We start from the raw sequence: 18,656 nt of genomic DNA on the forward strand, positions 1-18,656 counted from the left end.
CAAGGAACTAACTAGGTCAGGCCTGAAAGGGCTGAGTCAGTTCTAAGACAGTCTGAAGGAGCTGGAATTGGATTGTCAAGCCTCTAATCTTACTACAGGTGCAGCAATGCACTACTACTCCAGTTACATTTACTCCAGATAAATTGAACACTAGGCCAGCTCAACTCGCTGATGCTCACCAGGGAGTTAAAAGTGTGCTGTAAAGTAAAGGTAAAGGGACTCCTGACCATTAGATCCAGTCGTGGCCGACTCTGGGGTTGCGGCGCTCATCTCGCTTTATTGGCTGAGGGAGCCGGCTTACAGCTTCCGGGTCATGTGGCCAGCATGACTGAGCCGCTTCTGGCAAACCAGAGCAGCACACGGAAACAACGTTTACCTTCCCGCCGGAGCGGTACCTATTGATCTACTTGCACTTTGATGTGCTTTCGAACTGCTAGGTTGGCAGGAGCAGGGACCGGACAACGGGAGCTCACCCTGTTGTAGGGATTCGAACCGCCGACCTTCTGATCGGCAAGTCCTAGGCTCTGTGGTTTAACCCACAGTGCCACCCGCGTCCCAGGGAGTTAAAAGTGTGCTGAGGAGTGAGTTAAACTGCATCAAGGGCGACCCATGTTGTAGCCACGCTGAGTTGGAAGCCTGCGCCCTTCGAAACCAGCCTCTCTCACTCACTGCACCTAAATCCATCTTGCAACTTTGGCTCGCAGCCTCAAGTGCATTTGCCAGTGATTCAGCAGAGAAGGAATCCTGACTGCTAGGGGCAAGCCTGGCCTATGACCAGTGCGCTTTGACTCTTCCTCGGGATAGGGTAGGGTGCGTGGGATCTAATCTCCTTCCTTCTAGTGAGAACCCAGCATCTCCCTGTCTAAACACAGTCCTGGAAAGTAAAATGCTGTTGCTTGCAAACAAGACGGCTGCGCAGATTTTGTACTCGGGAGTTGGAAGTAGAAAAACAAAGGGCTTAACTGGCTTGGGGAGAGAGGTTTTCAAGGAGCTCTCTGTATTCAGATTCCTAGACAGTTTTCCTTGGAAGTAAGTCTCACTGACTTAAATGGAGCGGGCTTCAAGTGGGCAGCAAGACTGCAGCCTTTAGATCTGGCAGGCAAGTCTGGGATAGCCTTTTCTCTGGTAGTTTCCAGAGGAGGGTGGGAGCCACATCTCAGTGGATGGAGTCTGGGGCAAGGTCTTCCCATGGCAATGAAGGACAGATCCGTCTGTGAGAGGTGGATTCTCCCTTACATTATGGGTTCAATGGATATTCAATGCAGACTTCACATTGGAGTTTTGTCCATTAGGGCAATTGGGGCCCTGCCCTACCAAGCTCAGCCTTGATTCCTCCCGGCCCATCTGCTTGCCTTCTTACACCCAGCCCAGCAGGTGACACTGCCTGGACCTCAGCCTCAGCATTGGGCTTGTACAATTCAGCAGAGAGGACAGTGGAGACCAAAACCAGTCAGCTCTCCTTTCATTGGCTCTGGCTCCCAACTTCGGTTGGGCTCCCTGCTTTCTGCCCTACCATTTCCACAGGACAACAGCCGCCACCACTTCTCCATAAGCCTGGTTGGGGAACCTGTGGGCCTCCAGCTGTTGCTGGACTACAGCATCTCTAACCATTGGCTATGCTGGCTAGGCCTGAAGGGAACTGGGATCCAATGAGGTTTGGAGAGCCACAGATTCCCCAGTCCTGCCCTAAGCACCATTTGTTCTCCACACAAGGCACAATGAAGTCAAGTTGATGGACACCAGCAACCAAGGATTTGGCAGATTTGTGGAGAATGGGCCTGCCAGTGGCTTGGCAGACCAGCCATGATAGCTAAGCAGAAACCTCTACACATAAAGGCAGCCTACCTGTGGACTGCTGACTCTGGGCTAGCTCAACACCTTCACACCCACTTTGTGAGTTTCTCAGAGGCATTTGTCTTGCCACTATTTGTGACAGTATGCTGGGTTAAGATACGCCTGTTGTGTTGCCCATGAAATCACACATCACAACAAAGCTCTTTGTCTTTTAAGATGCTATAGCTCCACTGGTGCTTCTTAAATTATCTGGCCAATTGCCAGGGGTTGTTCCACCTCTCCATTCCTTGTTTCTCCCCCTAATACAGAGTAGGCAGTATTGGGAATACTAATCCTAAATAATTATAGTTGTCGCAACTGTCTATAGCAGGACTAATTGTTGGCTGTGAGATCCAGTGACCAGTCCTTTTCAATACTTCAACTAGAATGTCCCTGGCACAAAGTGAATGTCAAGTACTACTAATACTAGGATTTGCTTACTACTAGCAGCAACAGTTACAACAAGCTGTTATGATCGAAGACCAATCCCTTCTGCGTGATCTATACAGTACCTGCTATGTTGTTTGGAATAAAGAAACAGATGTGAACTACTACTGTACTTACTACCTGCTTACTACTAGGAGTCGGATCTTAGCACTGCCCCTTCTCTTTCTATACAGGCCAAGCTATGTGTGTGGTTGGCATCCGTCTGTCTATAGAGAGACAATGGAGTGCGTTTGGGGGGGCGGTTTGAAGTGGAACCACTGCCTTAGCGGCACTGAAGTGGGATGCAAGCCTGGGCAGTGTGTCTGGAGGTCCTGGGCTGCCCAGGCGACAAGCCTTGGACGTCGCTGATGCGTCCAAAGGAAAGCAGAGCAAGATTTTTGGCACCAGCTTGGCTGCAGGAGTTACCCGAAGCACAAGGAGTTACCCGATGGCACAAGGCGCCATCCAAACGTCTTGGAGACCAAGCTATGATTATTGTGAAATGCTGCTAAGAGGTTAATAACACAGCAACATCCATATTTATTGGGAGGGGGTGTTAAGGGTCGGTTCCCGAGTCGAATGAGCCGCCCCCCAGCCCCTTCTTACCGGCCTTGACCGAGCAGTGGATGTGCGCCTTGGACTCGTAGTACACCCAGTCGAAGCCGGCCTCGACGGCCAGGCGCGCCAGCATGCCATACTTGCTGCGGTCCCGATCCGAGGTGGTGATGTCCACGGCGCGGCCCTCGTAGTGCAGCGACTCCTCCGAGTGGTGGCCGTCCTCGTCCCAGCCCTCGGTCACGCGCAGCTTCACGCCAGGCCACTGGTTCATCACCGAGATCGCCAAGGCGTTCAGCTTATCCTTGCAGCGCTGCGGGGGGGGGGGGTCGGGGGCGGGTCAAGCAGAGCACAGGAGTATCGCGAGGGGAGGAAAGGAAGGCCAGCCGCTCCCTGCTTCCCCACTCCCGCCATCCCAGGGTAGTAATAGCAGCAGCAGCAGCAGCGACCCATCCACACCTCCCTTCCGCACGCATCTTTCTGGAGACGCGCGAAGGCTGCAAAGGGTTAAACAGCGCTCCGGTACCCGAATCATATCGCTTCCCTACTCCTCGCATCAGGAATGGGGAACCTGTGGGCCCCCCAGGAGCTGCTGGGCCCCCTATTCCCCGCCACTGGCCATTCTGGCTGGGGGTGATGGGAGCTGGAGCCCTGCAACAACATGGTGGAGATTCTCCATCCTTCAACCCTAAACCAGATCGGTGCACTCATTGATATCGATCTGGTGCGCTTCTGTTAAGGCCAGGATCCGGAAGGGATGTCAGCTAGGATAGCTCCTCTTCCTCTTGCACCCCTAAATGGGCTCCAATCCCTCCCCACCCCACAGCAGTCTCGCTGCTGTTGGGCGCTGGTGCGCTCTCCCACTCTGCGTGGACCCCGGATTTCCACGCAGAGTCAAGAGGAAGACTCAGACTGCAAAGGCATCCATGGCAACCATCCCAGCGGCTACCCGTGTCTCCCGGCCTGTGGCCCAACTGGCTAAGCCCACCCCCCTCCCACGCCAAGGATATTGACTCACGCACGCACATACACACACCTTTACTAGACCCATACCCACGTTGCTTATTTCTAGGGAGCGTTTGAGAGCAGAGCGAATCGAATATGAGAACATCTTAGAAGGCAGGGCGGGGAGAAAGGTGCGATCCACAGATGTTTTGTGGGTGGTATCCTCCAGTGACCGAAGCATTCCATCGCAAACATTTTTTTAGAAAATCTCTTCCGGAAGTGGAGGTAAGAAAGAACCGTGTTGATTTCGAAACCGGGAAGGGGGGATCGCGGTCTTAGGATCGCGGCCTTAAAGCTTCCCATCCTCTCTCCGAAAACCAACAAGACTTATTTACTTCTTAAGCCATCTCCTCTGCCCACTCACTACGGAGGAAAAACCCGTGCGCACCCATGATTTCATCCTGAACGTTTCTGCCTGTTTAGGATACATCGCAAGTCGGTTTTGCGAGCAAAGGCTCCAGTTGGGGCTGGCAAAGAAGCAGATGGGTAGAAAAGACGGGAGCAGGAACTACCCGGCAGAGACCCACGGCATGAAAAGGAGGCTGTGGATCACGTGGAAACTTCCTTGGAAATAAGTCCTTCAGTAGAACTTGCTCCTGTATAAACGTGGATAGGATCGAGCTGCACGAAACGTGTGTGTGTGTGTGTGTGTGTGTGTGTGTGAGTTGCGGTCTTAACCCTTAACCCATCACGGAGAACGTACGCATAGGCTCTAATCTCTGCCCCGAGGATCGCTCACAGGCACCCTACGCTGGAATCTCCCAAGAAGAATAATTTTGGATCCCATAATTGGAACGTGGTGATATAGGAAGCAGCTGACACTGAGGGTCCTTGTAACTCCATACCGTCTACACTGACTGGCAGTGGCTCTCCCAGAATTTCAACAGGAGGCTCTCCCAGCCCTCCCTGGAGATGCGCGGAATTGAGTATGGAAGCCCCGGCAACGCTTCCCACTCGCGTCCCCGGCCCTTCCAAGCGCCACGGGTGTTCGTTCCTTATGCTTTTAGTGTGTCGCGGGAGGGCAAGACCCCTTTCTCCACACTGGCAACCGAGCGAAGTTTACCGAGGGACACAATTGCCTTCTGTACCTCCCCGCATCTCATGATCTCGTGTGTTCGATCCAACGGGATCCAGCTGCTGTAAGGTCAAGAAACTCACGCGCGGACCCGCACGTTTAAAAATGTGCCTTTTAGATAGGAGTCCCAGGACTGAAACAACGAACCTTGGACAACAAGCAGGTGCATCCCAGGGAGAAAGAGGTGGGAGCAGAGGTTGGCTTAAGCTATGCCCCACTGGAAAACGCACCCACAAGGCCAGCCTTACCAACAGTCCCGGTTATCTGATAACCCAGGAGGACACCTCTAAATGCGTGTACTCCGAAACCAGTTAGCTTCGCCTTCTTGGAACCTATTTGCGAGTAAAAGTTGTGATCCTTACATGGCAGTAAGCCTTGCTGGACACAATAGGACATACTTCTGAGTAGACATGCCTACTAGGGTCCTGCCCTTGGTACGCTTAAAACAGCAGCTGCTGGAATCCTCCCAGGTGTCCATGGGACTGGCCATCCCATATCCTAATATTTTTACTCCCAAGCAGAACTGAGGTTAAGATCAGGGTGCTAAGTGGGGAAAGTCCCGTTTATTTCGGTGGGGTTGGCTTTTGAAGCAAACTGACGGAAGGCTAACTTTTAAGCTTTCCGATATATCAAAAGCATTGATTCCAAGGTTCAGTCAGAAGCGCACAAATAGCCAATGGGACTTACCCCTTGCTACGCAGGATTGAGGACTCAGCCCCACATTTTCTGCTCTTGGATCTACTCTGCCTACCACCTTATTCAGAATAAAGTTGCAACCGTAAAGCCTTTGCTAGACTGTGCCACTTCAAGCTGAAGTTCTGTGCAGGTCTGACGGCTTCTTTCTCCAAACAAACCAAAACCTCTCTGTGCACTCAGAAAAAAATAAGACCAGGCCAAACCCATCTTCTTCCTGAAATGCTGTTTCTTATCTGCATGAAGATTCTTTCCCTTTTGTGTGGAGGAAATTCAAACATGCAAACCCCCACCTGTAGCCTGAGATTATAAAATCCAAGAGCCGCTGCGCCACTGGATTCTGCTCAGTGTCTATACTGGCCTCCTAACCTAATACAACTGGCAAGTGTCAAGACTGCCGTTTCCTTCCTGCATCTTGCTCAGCAGATATTGCTGAATGTGCTCTCTGGGGCCCATTTGGGTGCTAATGCCTGTGGGTGCTCTTCGGCTGCTTTTAGGGATGGAGAGAGACAGAGAGCCGTAGGTCGTCAGAAGAGCACCTGCTTTGAATGCAGAAGGCCCCAGGTTCTGACTGTCCCCAGGTGGGAGGGATTCTTGGCCGAGGTCTTTCTGCGTCATCTACAGCCCTACAACCCCTCAGTTGACTCTCTGCAATCGGCAGCCGGGGAACCTCCTGGCGCTCGCTTTCCCCGACCTCACTATAGCTATCGAAGCCCCAAGAAGCTTTGCCACAGGCCTGGATTGGCCAGGGGAGGAGAGATTGCTTGAAGGACAGAGAAAAGTCCAAAGACACATACCAAAACACAGGCCATTCTTTCGATTATATTTTTCCTTTTCCCCCCTCCAGACATGTATAATCTGCCCCCAATTAAATAACAACAATCCGGGCAACCCGCTTTTCTGTGCATTCCGAATTGTAAAAAGACTTTGCCTTTCTTCGGGGAAAAGCACCTCCCCCCTACATTGGAGAGAGCGTCCACTAAGTAGCAAACTTTGCAATAAGTAGCAAAGGACGTGAGTGTCCCTTTCAGGTCCTTCAGAAAGGAGGGAGGTGGGGTGTTGTTGGTTGGTTTTTTGTTTTTGTTTTTTTTTTTGGAGGGGGGGCGTTTCTGCTGCTCAGAAGGAGCTTCTCCCGCGTCTGTTCCAGCCTTTCCAAGAGAGAGAGCAGCCAGCCGAGGCCTAGGTTTTCGCTTCCTACGAGCAAAAGGCCACCGCTTAGCATTGCCGGGAAGGGCTTTGTATTAACAGTGACATCATCACCGCCGTTATCATAATTGTGGAAGGAGAGGCGAGAAGCTGATCACGCAATGACTAGAAAGTGCCCAGACTTGGCGCAAACTCCTTGCGCAGCGTGGCCCGGGTCGTGGCGCATTCCGCCTCTTTCCTTTCCCTTTGCACCGCGAAAGAAAGAAAGAAAGACAGAAAGGGGAGGTGGGGACCTGAAACTTTGACCATCGCAGGCTAGGCTGAAAGGGGGGGCGGGGGCGTAAGGAAAATCTTACACCCTCCGAGCCCAGACACCTGAACTTCCAGGGCAGATTCCATTCTCAACGGGAGGCCTTGGAGGGACGGGGCGCGCGGTGGCCGGCAGGGAGTAAAGGGCAGCTTCGGGGATTCTCTGGCAGCTCCGAGCAGCCTCCTTGCCAAGCGCAGAGAGGAGGGGGAGGGAAAGACCGGCTGAGCCGGGATTGTCAGAGTCAAAAGCCGTGAAGCCTCAGCTATTTATTAATTCATCGGGTCGTGTGCCGCCGATCAAGCCCCGCTCTGCTCAGCCACCGTGAAGCGCAGCAGGACCGCGTCGGTGGGCGCCGTGTGCGTCTGCGCGCGCACGCCAAAGGGGCCTGGCCGAGGGGCTCAACAAGCCGCCCGCCGCCTCCCTCTTTCCCCCCAGCCAGCCGACCCACACTTCGAACAGGCACCTGTCGGGCCCGCCGCAGCGCGATCCTGTGCCTGCCTATCCCCAAGCCAGGCAGCGTTCGTTTTACCCGAGAGTAAGCCCCGCTGGCGGTGGCTTCTGAGTAGGCAGGTAGGCATAGGATCGCGCTCCTATGCACCAGTCAATACCTTCATAGCGAGGCTGCGGGGAGCCGTCCTCGCCCCACTCTGTGTGAGATTTACTCTCGAGTAAACAGACAAAGTCCCGGGCTGCGAAAATCTGCAACCCTTGGGAGTAAAGCTGCAATCCTATATATCGCTGCTCAGAAGTAAACCCCACTGAGCTCAGTAGGATTTACCGTACTCCCGGTAAAGAGCAGTCCCCGTCCCCTTGAACTCGGTGGCACTGACTTCCAAGTAAATATTCATAGGATCGGGCTGCGAGAATGACCTTCCAGACTAGGTCTGCGTGCCTCTCTTTGGCTCCCGGGAGCTCAGAGTTCCCGGGAGCTATGAAGGGGGCGGCGGTTCCTTAACGGCTCCCCTGGGGTTTATTATTATTATTTCAGACGAATTCCAACTTTATCATAAAAGAGCTGGCACCCTTATCTTGCCTGCAGATCCAGCCAATGGCTGGCCGCGTGTGTGTGTGTGTGTAGGGCTGGGTGTGGGAGGCGGGGTGGGGAGAACCCTTCAACCAAGAGCTTCTGTCACCTGTAAACTTAGGAATCACCCGCCAGCTCCGAGCTCTCTCTGTTTGCGCTCTTCTCCCCCTCCCCACTCCCGGAGTTAATATTAACCAGCGGCTAATGCATTCAAGCAACTGCTCTGAAAGTTTAACAATTCCGTCCAGGACGTCAGATCTCTCCTCTCTCTCTCTCTCTCTCTCTCTCTCTCTCTCTCTCTCCTCTCCGCCCCGCGCCTCCCCCCCCCTTTCTTCCCCCCTAGGTTGAAAGGAGCAGGCGAATGCTCGGCTGAATCTCGGCTGCGCCGGGACGAAGCAGGAGGCAAGGCGTGGGGGAACAGATCTGATGAGGTGACCCACCAGACTGGGATCAATTCATACTGACATTCTGCATCTCAAAGGCACATCCCGCCCCACGCTTTCTACCCCTCCCTCCCCACAACCTGCAGCGCCGCATCCACACTTGGGGTCGCAGCAGATTCGCTTCCGCGGATGCCCTCGAGGCGGCCTTTGCGCTCCGCCTCGACGGACTTGGCCACCGAGGTCTGCTTATCCGGCCCACCCAAACCGAGGATCCCACTCTCCTGCTTGGTTCTTGCTCTCTTTTTAACCCGCCCACCCCCCAAAAGTCTCACCCCCACCCTCGAAATCCCCACCCAGCGTCCTTCCAAGTCCATTGGACGAGTGGCATCGCTGAGGCGCCTGGCGGGCGCAGCTCTCCTCACCTTGCCCTTCCTCCCATTGCGCACACACTCCGCACCTCGCATTCCCAGGTGCCCCCTTTGTATACAAGGGAATCAGAGGCACTGCGAAGCGTGTGTGTGTGATGTTGTTTTTCTGTTTCTTTCGTCTGAGGGAAGTTGACAGAAGGTCAGAAGTTCAAACGCTGCTAGCTAATGCAGCAAAGGAGGCCAGCCGAGTAGAAGGAAGGGAAGCTTTGCTCTACGCTCTGCGCTCAGAGAGAGACCCCAAGGCGCTTGGGAAGAAGGCTGCGGGGCTGGAAGGGGGGGGGGGTCGTGTGTAGAGAAGCAACCTAGAGCCGAGCAACAGAGGCCGGCATCTCCTCCTTGCTGCGCCCCCCCCCCCAATTGCTCATATGCATCTATGCCCTGTTCCCAAGCTCGTCCCATGCTCTCTTGAGAAGGAAGGAACTTGCTTGCGATTGCTTTTCTGATTGACTTCGCCTAAGAAGATCTAGACATAACATGTTAGGCTCGTGCTGTGGGGATGCGCGCACAGAGGGAGAGAGGGAGAAGGCGGGAGGGGGGGGCGTCTGTTCCTGGAGCTTCCGCGCCACACAGCAAGTCAGCAGCACCAGAAGACGGCAGCAGCAGCAGCAGCCGCCGCCTCGGCCGCCTTTCAAAAGGATACAAACTGAAATTCTAGCCGTTGCGATCGATACAAGAGGAGTAAGTGGAGCTGAAAATGCGAGATGGGCTGGACTGGCCGCCGCACAGCTACCCCCCAGTTCTTGCGTCTTGGCAGATGAGGAAAGTGTGCGCGTATGGGGAGGTGGAGGCGGGGGTGGGGTGGGAGATGATGGAAGGAGACTGGGAACTGGAGCAGAGGAGGAGGTCGCCCACAATGGCACCCCTCTTCCTCGCCGCTGGCCTTGCCCTCTCCATTTGCGCTTCGCCTTCGTTCTCTCTCGCCTTGCAGGAGGCGGGATCGGGCGCTGAACTCTCCCCAAGCCCCGCGCGCTGGCCTGTCCCTGGTTAAGGGAGGCTCGCGCGCCTCGGCGCGGCGCGCGCGTCAGCACCCTCCTAAGGTGCAGTCAGATTTAAGGTGGTCGGCTGGAGATCGCGGCGGACGCCGCCGCTCTTCCGTTTGGCCCGGATAAATCTCCTAAACGTGCGGAAAATCAGGCCGCGGGAGAAGAATGGGGAGGAGGAAGAGGAGGTGGGGAAGAGGAGCGGAGAGGGCAGAGTTTAGGAAATCCCCCCCACCTCTTCGTGGAGACTCCAGCTGAGCTCTTATTATAGAAACGAAGGTGGGGCTTAAATATATTAATAGCGACTGAGGTGCGGGGAGGAGGGGGGCTACGACTGTTGACCTATATTTGGAAGGAAACCCATTTCTAGGGACTGGATGACATTGCAGGTAGTTGGAAGAACTCCGAAACTAGGAGGCTGGTGCGCGGGGGCGGGGGGGGGGTTAGAGTTTATGGCAAATAGCACCACCACCCCTGAGCAAAGAGCAATCATTAGCTATGATTCAGAATGATCAGAAGAATTCTTCACCTAGCAAAAGGTTGATGGATAATAGTTCCAGGATCCAATTTTTAGCCCATATCCAATATTTATGGAATCGGGTGCGTTCAGAATATGTATATATACGTATCTATATATGCATGTAGATAGATAGATAGATAGATAGATAGATAGATAGATAGATAGATGCACCAACCATACATCGGATATTCTCCCTTTCTCTCAAACAAGTGATGCAATGCTGGTTAAGTTACTTGTCCCTCCCCCTCTTGCGGTGGGGGCGGGGACGGGGAAGGAATATAGCTCTGGTGGTGAGCATCCTTAAAGGAAAATCGATAGATTAACGCTCTGTTTGGCACAGTTGCAAAAGATGGTTTTGCAGCACGGCGATAAGTCGAACGCGCATAATAACGGTGATCACGCTGTTATTATTATTATTATTAATTATTATTACTATGATTGCCACTGAACTTCAAGCTAGCCTTTCGGAAGTGAAAGATCCCGACCTTACTAGCAGAAGCTTGCAAGGTGCAATTAGGGAAAGGTGGTTAATTTAAACTGTATGTATCTAAATTTAAAAAATAAAAATAAAATATATGCCCAAGGGAAAGAAGGGGTTTGGCACAGTCGATATGCACTTAGGGGCCCCATTAGCGCCACCCTATTCGTTAGATCCAAGTAGGTCCCTTGGGGGGTGGGGAGGGGGCAGGATGCACTCAGAACCAGCTAACCAACCAACTCCCAGGGAAGGGCATAGCGTGGTTCTCCCTGCAACTATCACACCATTCACACGCGCGCGCTCCCCCTCTCTCCAGCCTCCCTGGTCACAGCCCAGGAGAAGGAATAAATGCACACAGATAGGCAGACAGGTAGAGGCGCCCACCCGCCCACCTTTCTCTTGCAAACTTATGGAGACCCATTGAGAAAACAGAGCTAAGGACGAGGAAAGGGGAGGATGGGAGGAGGATGCCGGGATGCCTTGAAGGAGAGGACGCTTAAACTCAGGGGGTCCCCCCTCCCCACCTCTCCCCGCCCCGCCCCGCCCCGCATACACGCACACACAAAGCGCGAACGTCTGAACGAGAAGAAGCGGAAGGGTGTATCGTTTTTTTTCTGACCTGTGTCATCAGCCTGTCGGCTCCCGTGTTCTCTTCATCCTTAAAAATAATGTCAGGGTTGTAATTGGGGGTGAGCTCTTTAAAGCGCTCCGAGTTGCGGCTGATCTTGCCTTCGTACCTTCCACTGGCGCCCAGCGTCTTCTCTGCCACGTTGGGAATGAACTGCTTGTAGGCTAAAGGGGTCAGCTTCTTCGGGTGCCGCCTCTTGCCGAAGCCCCTGCCCGGTCCACAAGCCAGCCCGCAGGAGAGCAGCAGAGCGCCCACGAAGACCAGCAGGAGACCAATTCTCCGCAAGAGCAGCATTCCGTCCGTGGAGGAAACGGCCACTTTCCACGCGCGCGCACGCACGCACACACACACGCGCGCACACGGCTCCCTGCCTGGCTGCTGTGTGTGTGTGTGTGTGTGTGTGTGTGTGTGTGTGTGTGTGTGTCCTCTCTGCCTCTTTCGGTCTGTCTATCTGTCTCTCTCCCTCTCCCTCTCCCTCTCTCTCTCTGGAGATCTGCGGTTCTTTCAGAGCCTGCTATCGCCTTTTCGCTGCCTGCTCCTTCGGATACTCTCCCCCGATCCCTAGCCAGACAGGTGCTGGAATGGCAGCTTCGAGGAGGTCGTTTGTGATAACGGAACTCATCGGAGTTGGGATCGTGGCACCGGGAGGCAGAGACCCCCCAAAAAAACGTTCAGGAAAGCAAGAATGAAGGCGGAAGGAAGGGGGAGGGAAAAAAAGGTCTGGATTCTAATGGGAGCTCAGCTACAAACGCTTGTGAGTGGAGCCTGCCTTTAGTTCTATATTATAGCTGCCAGGGCTGAGTTCTGATTGGCCGAGGCGGGAGAAGCTCGCCTTCTGATGTATTAACCCTGAAGAAGGCAAAAAAAAAAAAAAAAACACCATCAACAACAAAAAAAAATCTTGGAACATCTCTCATTCTCTCGCTCTTCTCCTTGTACCTGAAGGGCTTGGAAATGAAAGGGGGTGGAGACTGAGCTTTCTTGGGATAACATCAATTACATGTTTTCTTTTCTTTTCTTTTTTCTTCTTCCACTCCTCTTAAACTTTTTTTTTTTTTTTTTGGCAGAGTGGTAAATTTTTGTTAGGAAGAGTAACAGATGCTGGTGTGGAATATATGGAGCGGAGTGGAAGCGAGTCACCTTGCTATCTGCCCATCTAGATAGAAACACAATGGAAAGGACCTTTTGAAATCGCGGGGGGCGGGCGGGGGGAAGAGAACTTAAGGGGGCAACTTCCCAAGAAAGTTAGACTTAGCACCTCCGCCACCTTGGCCTCGAAGACAAGGAAGGGGGGGGTATTTTTTTAAGGATTTATTTTTACATAATAAGGTTGACCAAAGCTGCTTATGTTGAAATAACTTTGCGGATGAGGTTATGATATATGCAAATAATATAAAATACGGATTTGGGGGGGGGCGGAATCCGAAAGTTTTGAAAATAACTTTTTGCTTTATCCAAGTTTATTTCTTCCCCCAGTTGCCGTGGGACTCCTCACGCGTCATCAAGTGAACGGCGCGGATGGGGCTAAGTTTAATGTGAAATTAATGGTTGTCTCCCGCTGGCTGGCAACGGTCGCCTTTATCCTGGGCTGCAGAAAGCTCCTGGTCGGACAAAGGTGTTGAGAGACGAGCAAAATCGTGGAGAGATGGGCCTGGAGATAAGAGCAGCTTCAACGGCCTTTGCCGAGTCCCAACCATGAGCAAACAGGTTGGTCGTGCCTGTTGTTCGCTTTGGAGGTTTCCAAAGAAAGCATCCCACAGGAATTCAACAACGTCAACTCACTGAAATAAATAAGGACATTTTTTTCCCCCGAGGAGGGGGGTATAAAAAAAGTTACCACCTATTTACAGAACGTCTCCAGACTTTTCACAAGACTCTCGTTACTTGCAAGCCTTGCTTGGGAAAAGGTGAATTATCATAAAATCTCAGACAGACCCCAAGTTTCGAAAGAAGTGGGTCATTCTGCAAAATTATAACAATCTGCAGCAAGCATACGTTTTCCCCTACCTACTCTGGAGTAGTCCCATTGGTGTAACAAGATTGTGTATATTTTAAAGCACAGATGCCTACAGGAATTGCCACGTTGAGCCCCAAGTCCCAGGTTGGTTTTGAACTTCGTTTACCCGTGAGAAACGTCATGTCGACTTTTACTTGCAAGTAAAGTTGCTCTAGGGCGGAGCCCCGATCCATCCCGTACTTCCTTAGAAAGTAAACTCGGCGGGAATCAAGGGACTTACTCCTAAGTAAACCAAACGTATTTACTGGAGTCCGGAGCCCCAGAGTGTAATGACTCTCCTTTATCATTTTACTGCATCAGCTTAACCAGTTTGGGGACCGGCGCTTTCCAGGGCGAACGCTGGGTTGCCAATCGAACCTGTTGCAGCCAGATGCATCACGCTCACCCGAAAATTCAAAAATAGAAGTCAGACACAACCCCCCCCCCGCCTTTACATTAATTTATTTTAATGCGTCATCATTGATTTTCTGTCAACAACCACCCAACTCTCGACGTCTTGCTGTGGTTCCTAGCTAGAATGGACAGCCTTTAAAAGTTTGTGACGTCCCGTCTAACTTTTCAAAGAGAAGCACGAGGGCTGGAAACTGGCTTGACATTTTTTTTAAAAAAAAAATTATAATAATCACACGTCTTATATATGCTCCCTGTGTGTGAAAACAGATCCGAAGCATCTCCGTCTACAGAACCTTATTAGACAAGAAAGACGGGTATGGCCTTTTGATGTGGCTTTTCTTGGAGCTCGTCGATGAAACGGGGCCAGGAGTCAGAAGGAGCAGCTACTCCTGACTGGCGAGGAGGATCAGGGCTATTGCAAAACTTGGATCGCTCCCCCCCTCCCGCCCTCTACCCCGCCCTCCTCTTCAACGTACAACGGGGCTCGAGCCATAGGTCTGGGGGCGCGGGAAGGCGCGGAGGTTGCGCGCCCAGCCAAGCGCGTCTCCTGCAGGAACAAGGAAGCGGGGCCCCCATCCCGACCTCGCTCTCCCCCCCCACCCCGCGGTCGCCTCCTTTTCATTATCAGCTCGCCATATGTACAAACCAGTGACCCAAAGATCACTGCAGGAGAGGAAACGCGCCAAGGAGGAATTAATTACTACGCGCGAGTAATAAAAAGTGGGTGGGGGCGGGGGGCCGGGGGGAGGGAAGGAGGAAGAAAAGTTGTAACGAGGTAGGAAGTTCAGATCAGCTCCGCTATCAAAGGGGAGATGAAAGAAAACAGAGCTGCTCTTCGCTAGGGCTGGGTCTAGTCAGCTTCACCTAAGCTCTGGGGCTGCAGCTGTTCCACCCTCCTTCTATCCCCCCCCCCCATCTCTTAGAAATGATGCAAAGGAAGGTGGAAGAGAGAAGCGCAGACGGAGCCCAAGGTGTCCTTTATGCCAGGACTTTCTCCTGAAAGGGGACATTCCGTGCACACACAAAGAGGGGTGCGTGCCCAGTCATTCTTGAGAGCCACCCAACGAAGGAGCGATTGTGCGTAAATGTCACTTTTTAAAACTGCTTCTATACGGGAACTTTATAGGCAGCGTGCTACTTGAATAAAACTTCCCCGTATGCCTCCTTCATGTTGTCCTACCTAGGAGCGGTGGCGTGAAGAACGCTTTTCCTTTTTCGGGGGGGGGGCATCGCAGAAGCGAGGCGTGAAAGTTGAGTTCTGGCCTACACTGCAATGCTATTGGCTTCAATGACTCCAATATTCCTTGCAGGCTTCTGAAGGATAAACATCTCAAGTCGAGCGGGGGGGGGGGGGAGATATTTGGAGTTTTTGAATATTCAGCCTGATTTATGTCTTTGTTCAAGACCATTTCTGTACAGCTTTATGGTACAAGAAAATCCTCTGACAGGTGTACAACGACAAAAAAAAAACAAACTGGAAAATTACCAATATGCAGCAAAACAATCAGAAGAGCAGTAAAAAGGAGGCAAAATGTACAAAAATGACAGGGTGCAGCTGAATGAGCAGGGAAGGCCTGGCGGTGGTGGTGGGATTTGCCTTCAAAGGACACCTGAAGCAGGTAATTGCTGATGTTTCCCATAGGGTAGGGAAAAACGTCTGTGCATATGTAATACCCACAGCCATACACACAACGTGTGCGCCTGCCTGTGTCCAAGCAACTCTAACCAATAGATCCTGGGCCTAGATGAACTCTGTGTGAGGATTAATCTCTTAGCCTCTTGAATTAAAAAAAAAAAGAAAATCAATGGGAAACCAGTTGCCTTTGAGATCTGAAACTCACGCTATGGTTGGCTCTGTCTTCTGAAAGAGCCCAAGAAAGCTGCCCTCATATCTGTCGAATGAGATGAAAAATATACCATAGAGTTGTTCAGATGAACGGCTCCCCACTCCATGACCCAGGATGAGGGACACGTGTCACCACTTAACCTTTTATTGATGTATATTCATATATGTTTATGTATATAGCGAGATAGATAGCGAGATAGATATTTATGTATATAGAGAAGCAGTTAAAGAGATAGATGTTTTGACACCACTTTCTTTGGTCTCGGCGTCTTGAAGGCAGGAAAATCCCCCGTCCCTCACAAGGAGGACTGCCCCTCTCTCTTTATGGGGTCCTCCATACCTGAGTTCTCCCCCCAACCAAGCAAAGAATATGACCCTCCCTTCCTTTCCCTGCCCACCTGTCTGTTCAGGCTACACATAGTTCTGGACTTGAACCCTTATTAAATTCCCTACCCAGTCAGATTTTTTAATGGAATAATAATGGTTGCTAGCAGCTCAGTAGCTGTTGCTAACCTGCACTTTCAAAATGTGAATAACAACAAATAGTTATTCCATTAAGGACAGTCAAGATGAAGAAAGGGGGTGGGGGTAGGAGTGGGTGAGCTAGGCGGACCAGTGGTCTCACCCGGTAAAAGGCCGACTCCTGTGCTTCTTCACTATGCATATAACCCTGTCCCTCTGAATTTGCATTAGAGACTCATAAAAGTCCACCAGGCTCGCTCTCTTCTCATGCCTTTCCTCTCTGGCATCTGGCTTGCCTGCAGAAGGCCCCGGGTTCAAGGCCTGACACTTCGAGGTAGGGCTGAGAGAAACCGCTGCCTCAAACCCTGGAGAGCCACTGCCTGTCCGTGTGGGCAATACTGAGCTAAATGGACAAATGGTCAGTATACAGCTGCTTCCTCTTTTCCACAGGCAGGCGATAGCTCTTCTCTTTATTACACCACGCAAGACCTACCGCAACCTTCCTCCCACCCCATGGCAGTAGCACCGAACGTCTCCTTCCTGTGAAATTTCTAGCATCCCGTAATAGCGGCGCAGATCCTAGCTAGCAAATCTGGAACCTCTTTGTCCCGGTATCCACATCCCTGAGGCTTCTGAAAACCCCTCCGCCCAGACATTTGCATTTATGTTCCCCCGACCTCTGTTTTATTATTCCCCTTTTATTGCAAGGCGCTTTTGCGCTGAATAAAAACGAGTTCTCTCAGAAGTGAGTTGCACTGATTTAAAGTTGCACAGACATCCCAATGTCGTGGTGGGGAACGCAGCATTTTAACCATTTGAGCTTGAAAGGGTCTTTCCGTCTCTCTTCTCTGGTGCAAAGGCTGTTTATCTGGCCTCCCCTTTGTCCGCAGGTAGGGGCGTGCCCTCATTAAAAAGGAAAGTTACTGGTCCTCAGTGTTTCTCCCAGCCAGCCACGCACTCCGCATCTCTACCTTCCTTCCTCTTTCAGAATCCTCCCCACTATCCCCAGCATCGCTTTCATTTCCACTGCTGAATTTCCACCTTGGTGGGGAAACGGCCAAGCTCGGAGTCGCTTCGGGTTCTTCTCTCCTCTATTAAGTCGAGGAAGTTGGGGGGGGGGGGATCTCCCAACTCCCAGCACTCCGACCCCTCGCTTTCTCCCAGGTCCCTGCCTGCCAGTTCCTTTCCGAAACGGTAGGAGGCTCGCTGGCCACGGCGCGCCTTTTATTTGGAGCAGCCGTAGCAGGATGGCGCGGGGCGCGGGGGCTAGTCTGGTGACCTGCGAAGTTTCTCCCGGGGCCTGGGCAGAGCATACTCGTCCCGGGAAGCTCCCTCGTCCCTCCCATGCCAGGGTCTCTCCTTGGCAATCAGGCCGGGGAGTTTACAGCAGCGCCCTCCGAGAGGTTCCGCTTCCAAAAGCGTGCGCTCTTAAGCGCCCTTATGGCGCACAGCGGCGCTGCCAGGCTACCCTTTCCAAGCTATGGAGAAATCCACCCGGAAGGGCCTTAGCTCAGTGGCACAGCTCCTGCCTTGCGAGCAGAAAGGAATAATAATAATAATAATAATAATAATAATAATAATAATAATAAAAATAATCTCCAGGGCGGCTTGGAAATGATCCCTGCCTGAAACCCCGGAGAGCCGCCGCCAGTCCGTGTAGACATTCCCAAGCCCGATCGATGGCCCAATGGACAAGCAGATGTGCGTGCTTTGGGGAATGTGCAGAGTGCCTTTCCTTCTCTATTCAATTTGCTTTGCTGCACCCAAGCCATCTGGAATCAAATGACTCCGGCACAGAAGGGTCCTTTTCTAGGCAACGGGGCGCTTTGTGGGCTTGTCTGTCTCAGGGACCCGTACCACCTGACTGGCTTTGGGGGCTCTTGGTTGCACCTTGACTGGGTAGCATTTCCTCAGGCAGCACGACATCCTGGGCCGGACGGCCATACGAACAGAAAGCAAAAGATTCCCTCTCCGTTGCGCGCAGCCGGGTCCTTTCTACGCTCGGGGCGAGGAGAGTGGCACCTTGGCCATCCTCCCGCGCGAGGTCCGCCTTTCCCTCCTCTTGGTGCGCAAGGAGATTCCCGCTCCAGCGAGCACAGCGCGCAGGGCCCGCCTCGTCCTCCTTTGGGGATGCGCGAAGGATGCGCGTCCTCGTCCTCTCTGGTAGGGCTGTCGGGAAGGGCTTTGCTGGATCGCAGTCATGGTCAGCAGGATCAGAAGCGAGAGAACTCAGAGTTTTAAGAAGCACTGGAATGTGTACAGATGTAGTGCCTGCCTTCTGTACATAGGGATGGAGCTTAATTAAACGGAGAATACTCAGCTGGAGACCACATTATAGCTAACCAACCTACTATGAATTTCTCTTGTCCAGGCATTGACTAGACCCAGAACTACTGAGTTTCAGGAACCTAAAAAAGTCCCAAAAGGAAAAAAGAAAAAAGAATAATCATGTGC

At 52.3% G+C, this 18,656-nt stretch overlaps 1 protein-coding gene and 1 long non-coding RNA gene across 2 annotated transcripts in view; one reads left to right on the forward strand and one right to left on the reverse strand.

Annotated features, from left to right (window-relative positions):
* Window positions 1–12,279, reverse strand: part of SHH (sonic hedgehog signaling molecule) — a 33,059-nt gene extending 20,780 nt beyond the window's left edge. Inside the window, exons 1-2 of the mRNA XM_080974202.1 lie at window positions 11,476–12,279; window positions 2,866–3,127 (exon numbers count right to left, since the gene is read on the reverse strand). Of these exons, the coding sequence (XP_080830328.1) occupies window positions 2,866–3,127; window positions 11,476–11,778 (565 nt within the window). The 5' untranslated portion in view covers window positions 11,779–12,279. The remainder of the gene's footprint in view (window positions 1–2,865; window positions 3,128–11,475) is intronic.
* LOC308459211 lies at window positions 8,814–13,418 on the forward strand. The gene is made up of 2 exons (XR_013977904.1): window positions 8,814–9,556; window positions 12,961–13,418. It is a non-coding gene; the product is annotated as an uncharacterized lncRNA (long non-coding RNA).
* The last annotated feature ends 5,238 nt before the right edge of the window (window positions 13,419–18,656 follow it).

This window comes from Podarcis pityusensis (assembly GCF_964106645.2).
Source record: "Podarcis pityusensis genome assembly, chromosome: 12".
Taxonomy (NCBI): domain Eukaryota; kingdom Metazoa; phylum Chordata; class Lepidosauria; order Squamata; family Lacertidae; genus Podarcis; species Podarcis pityusensis.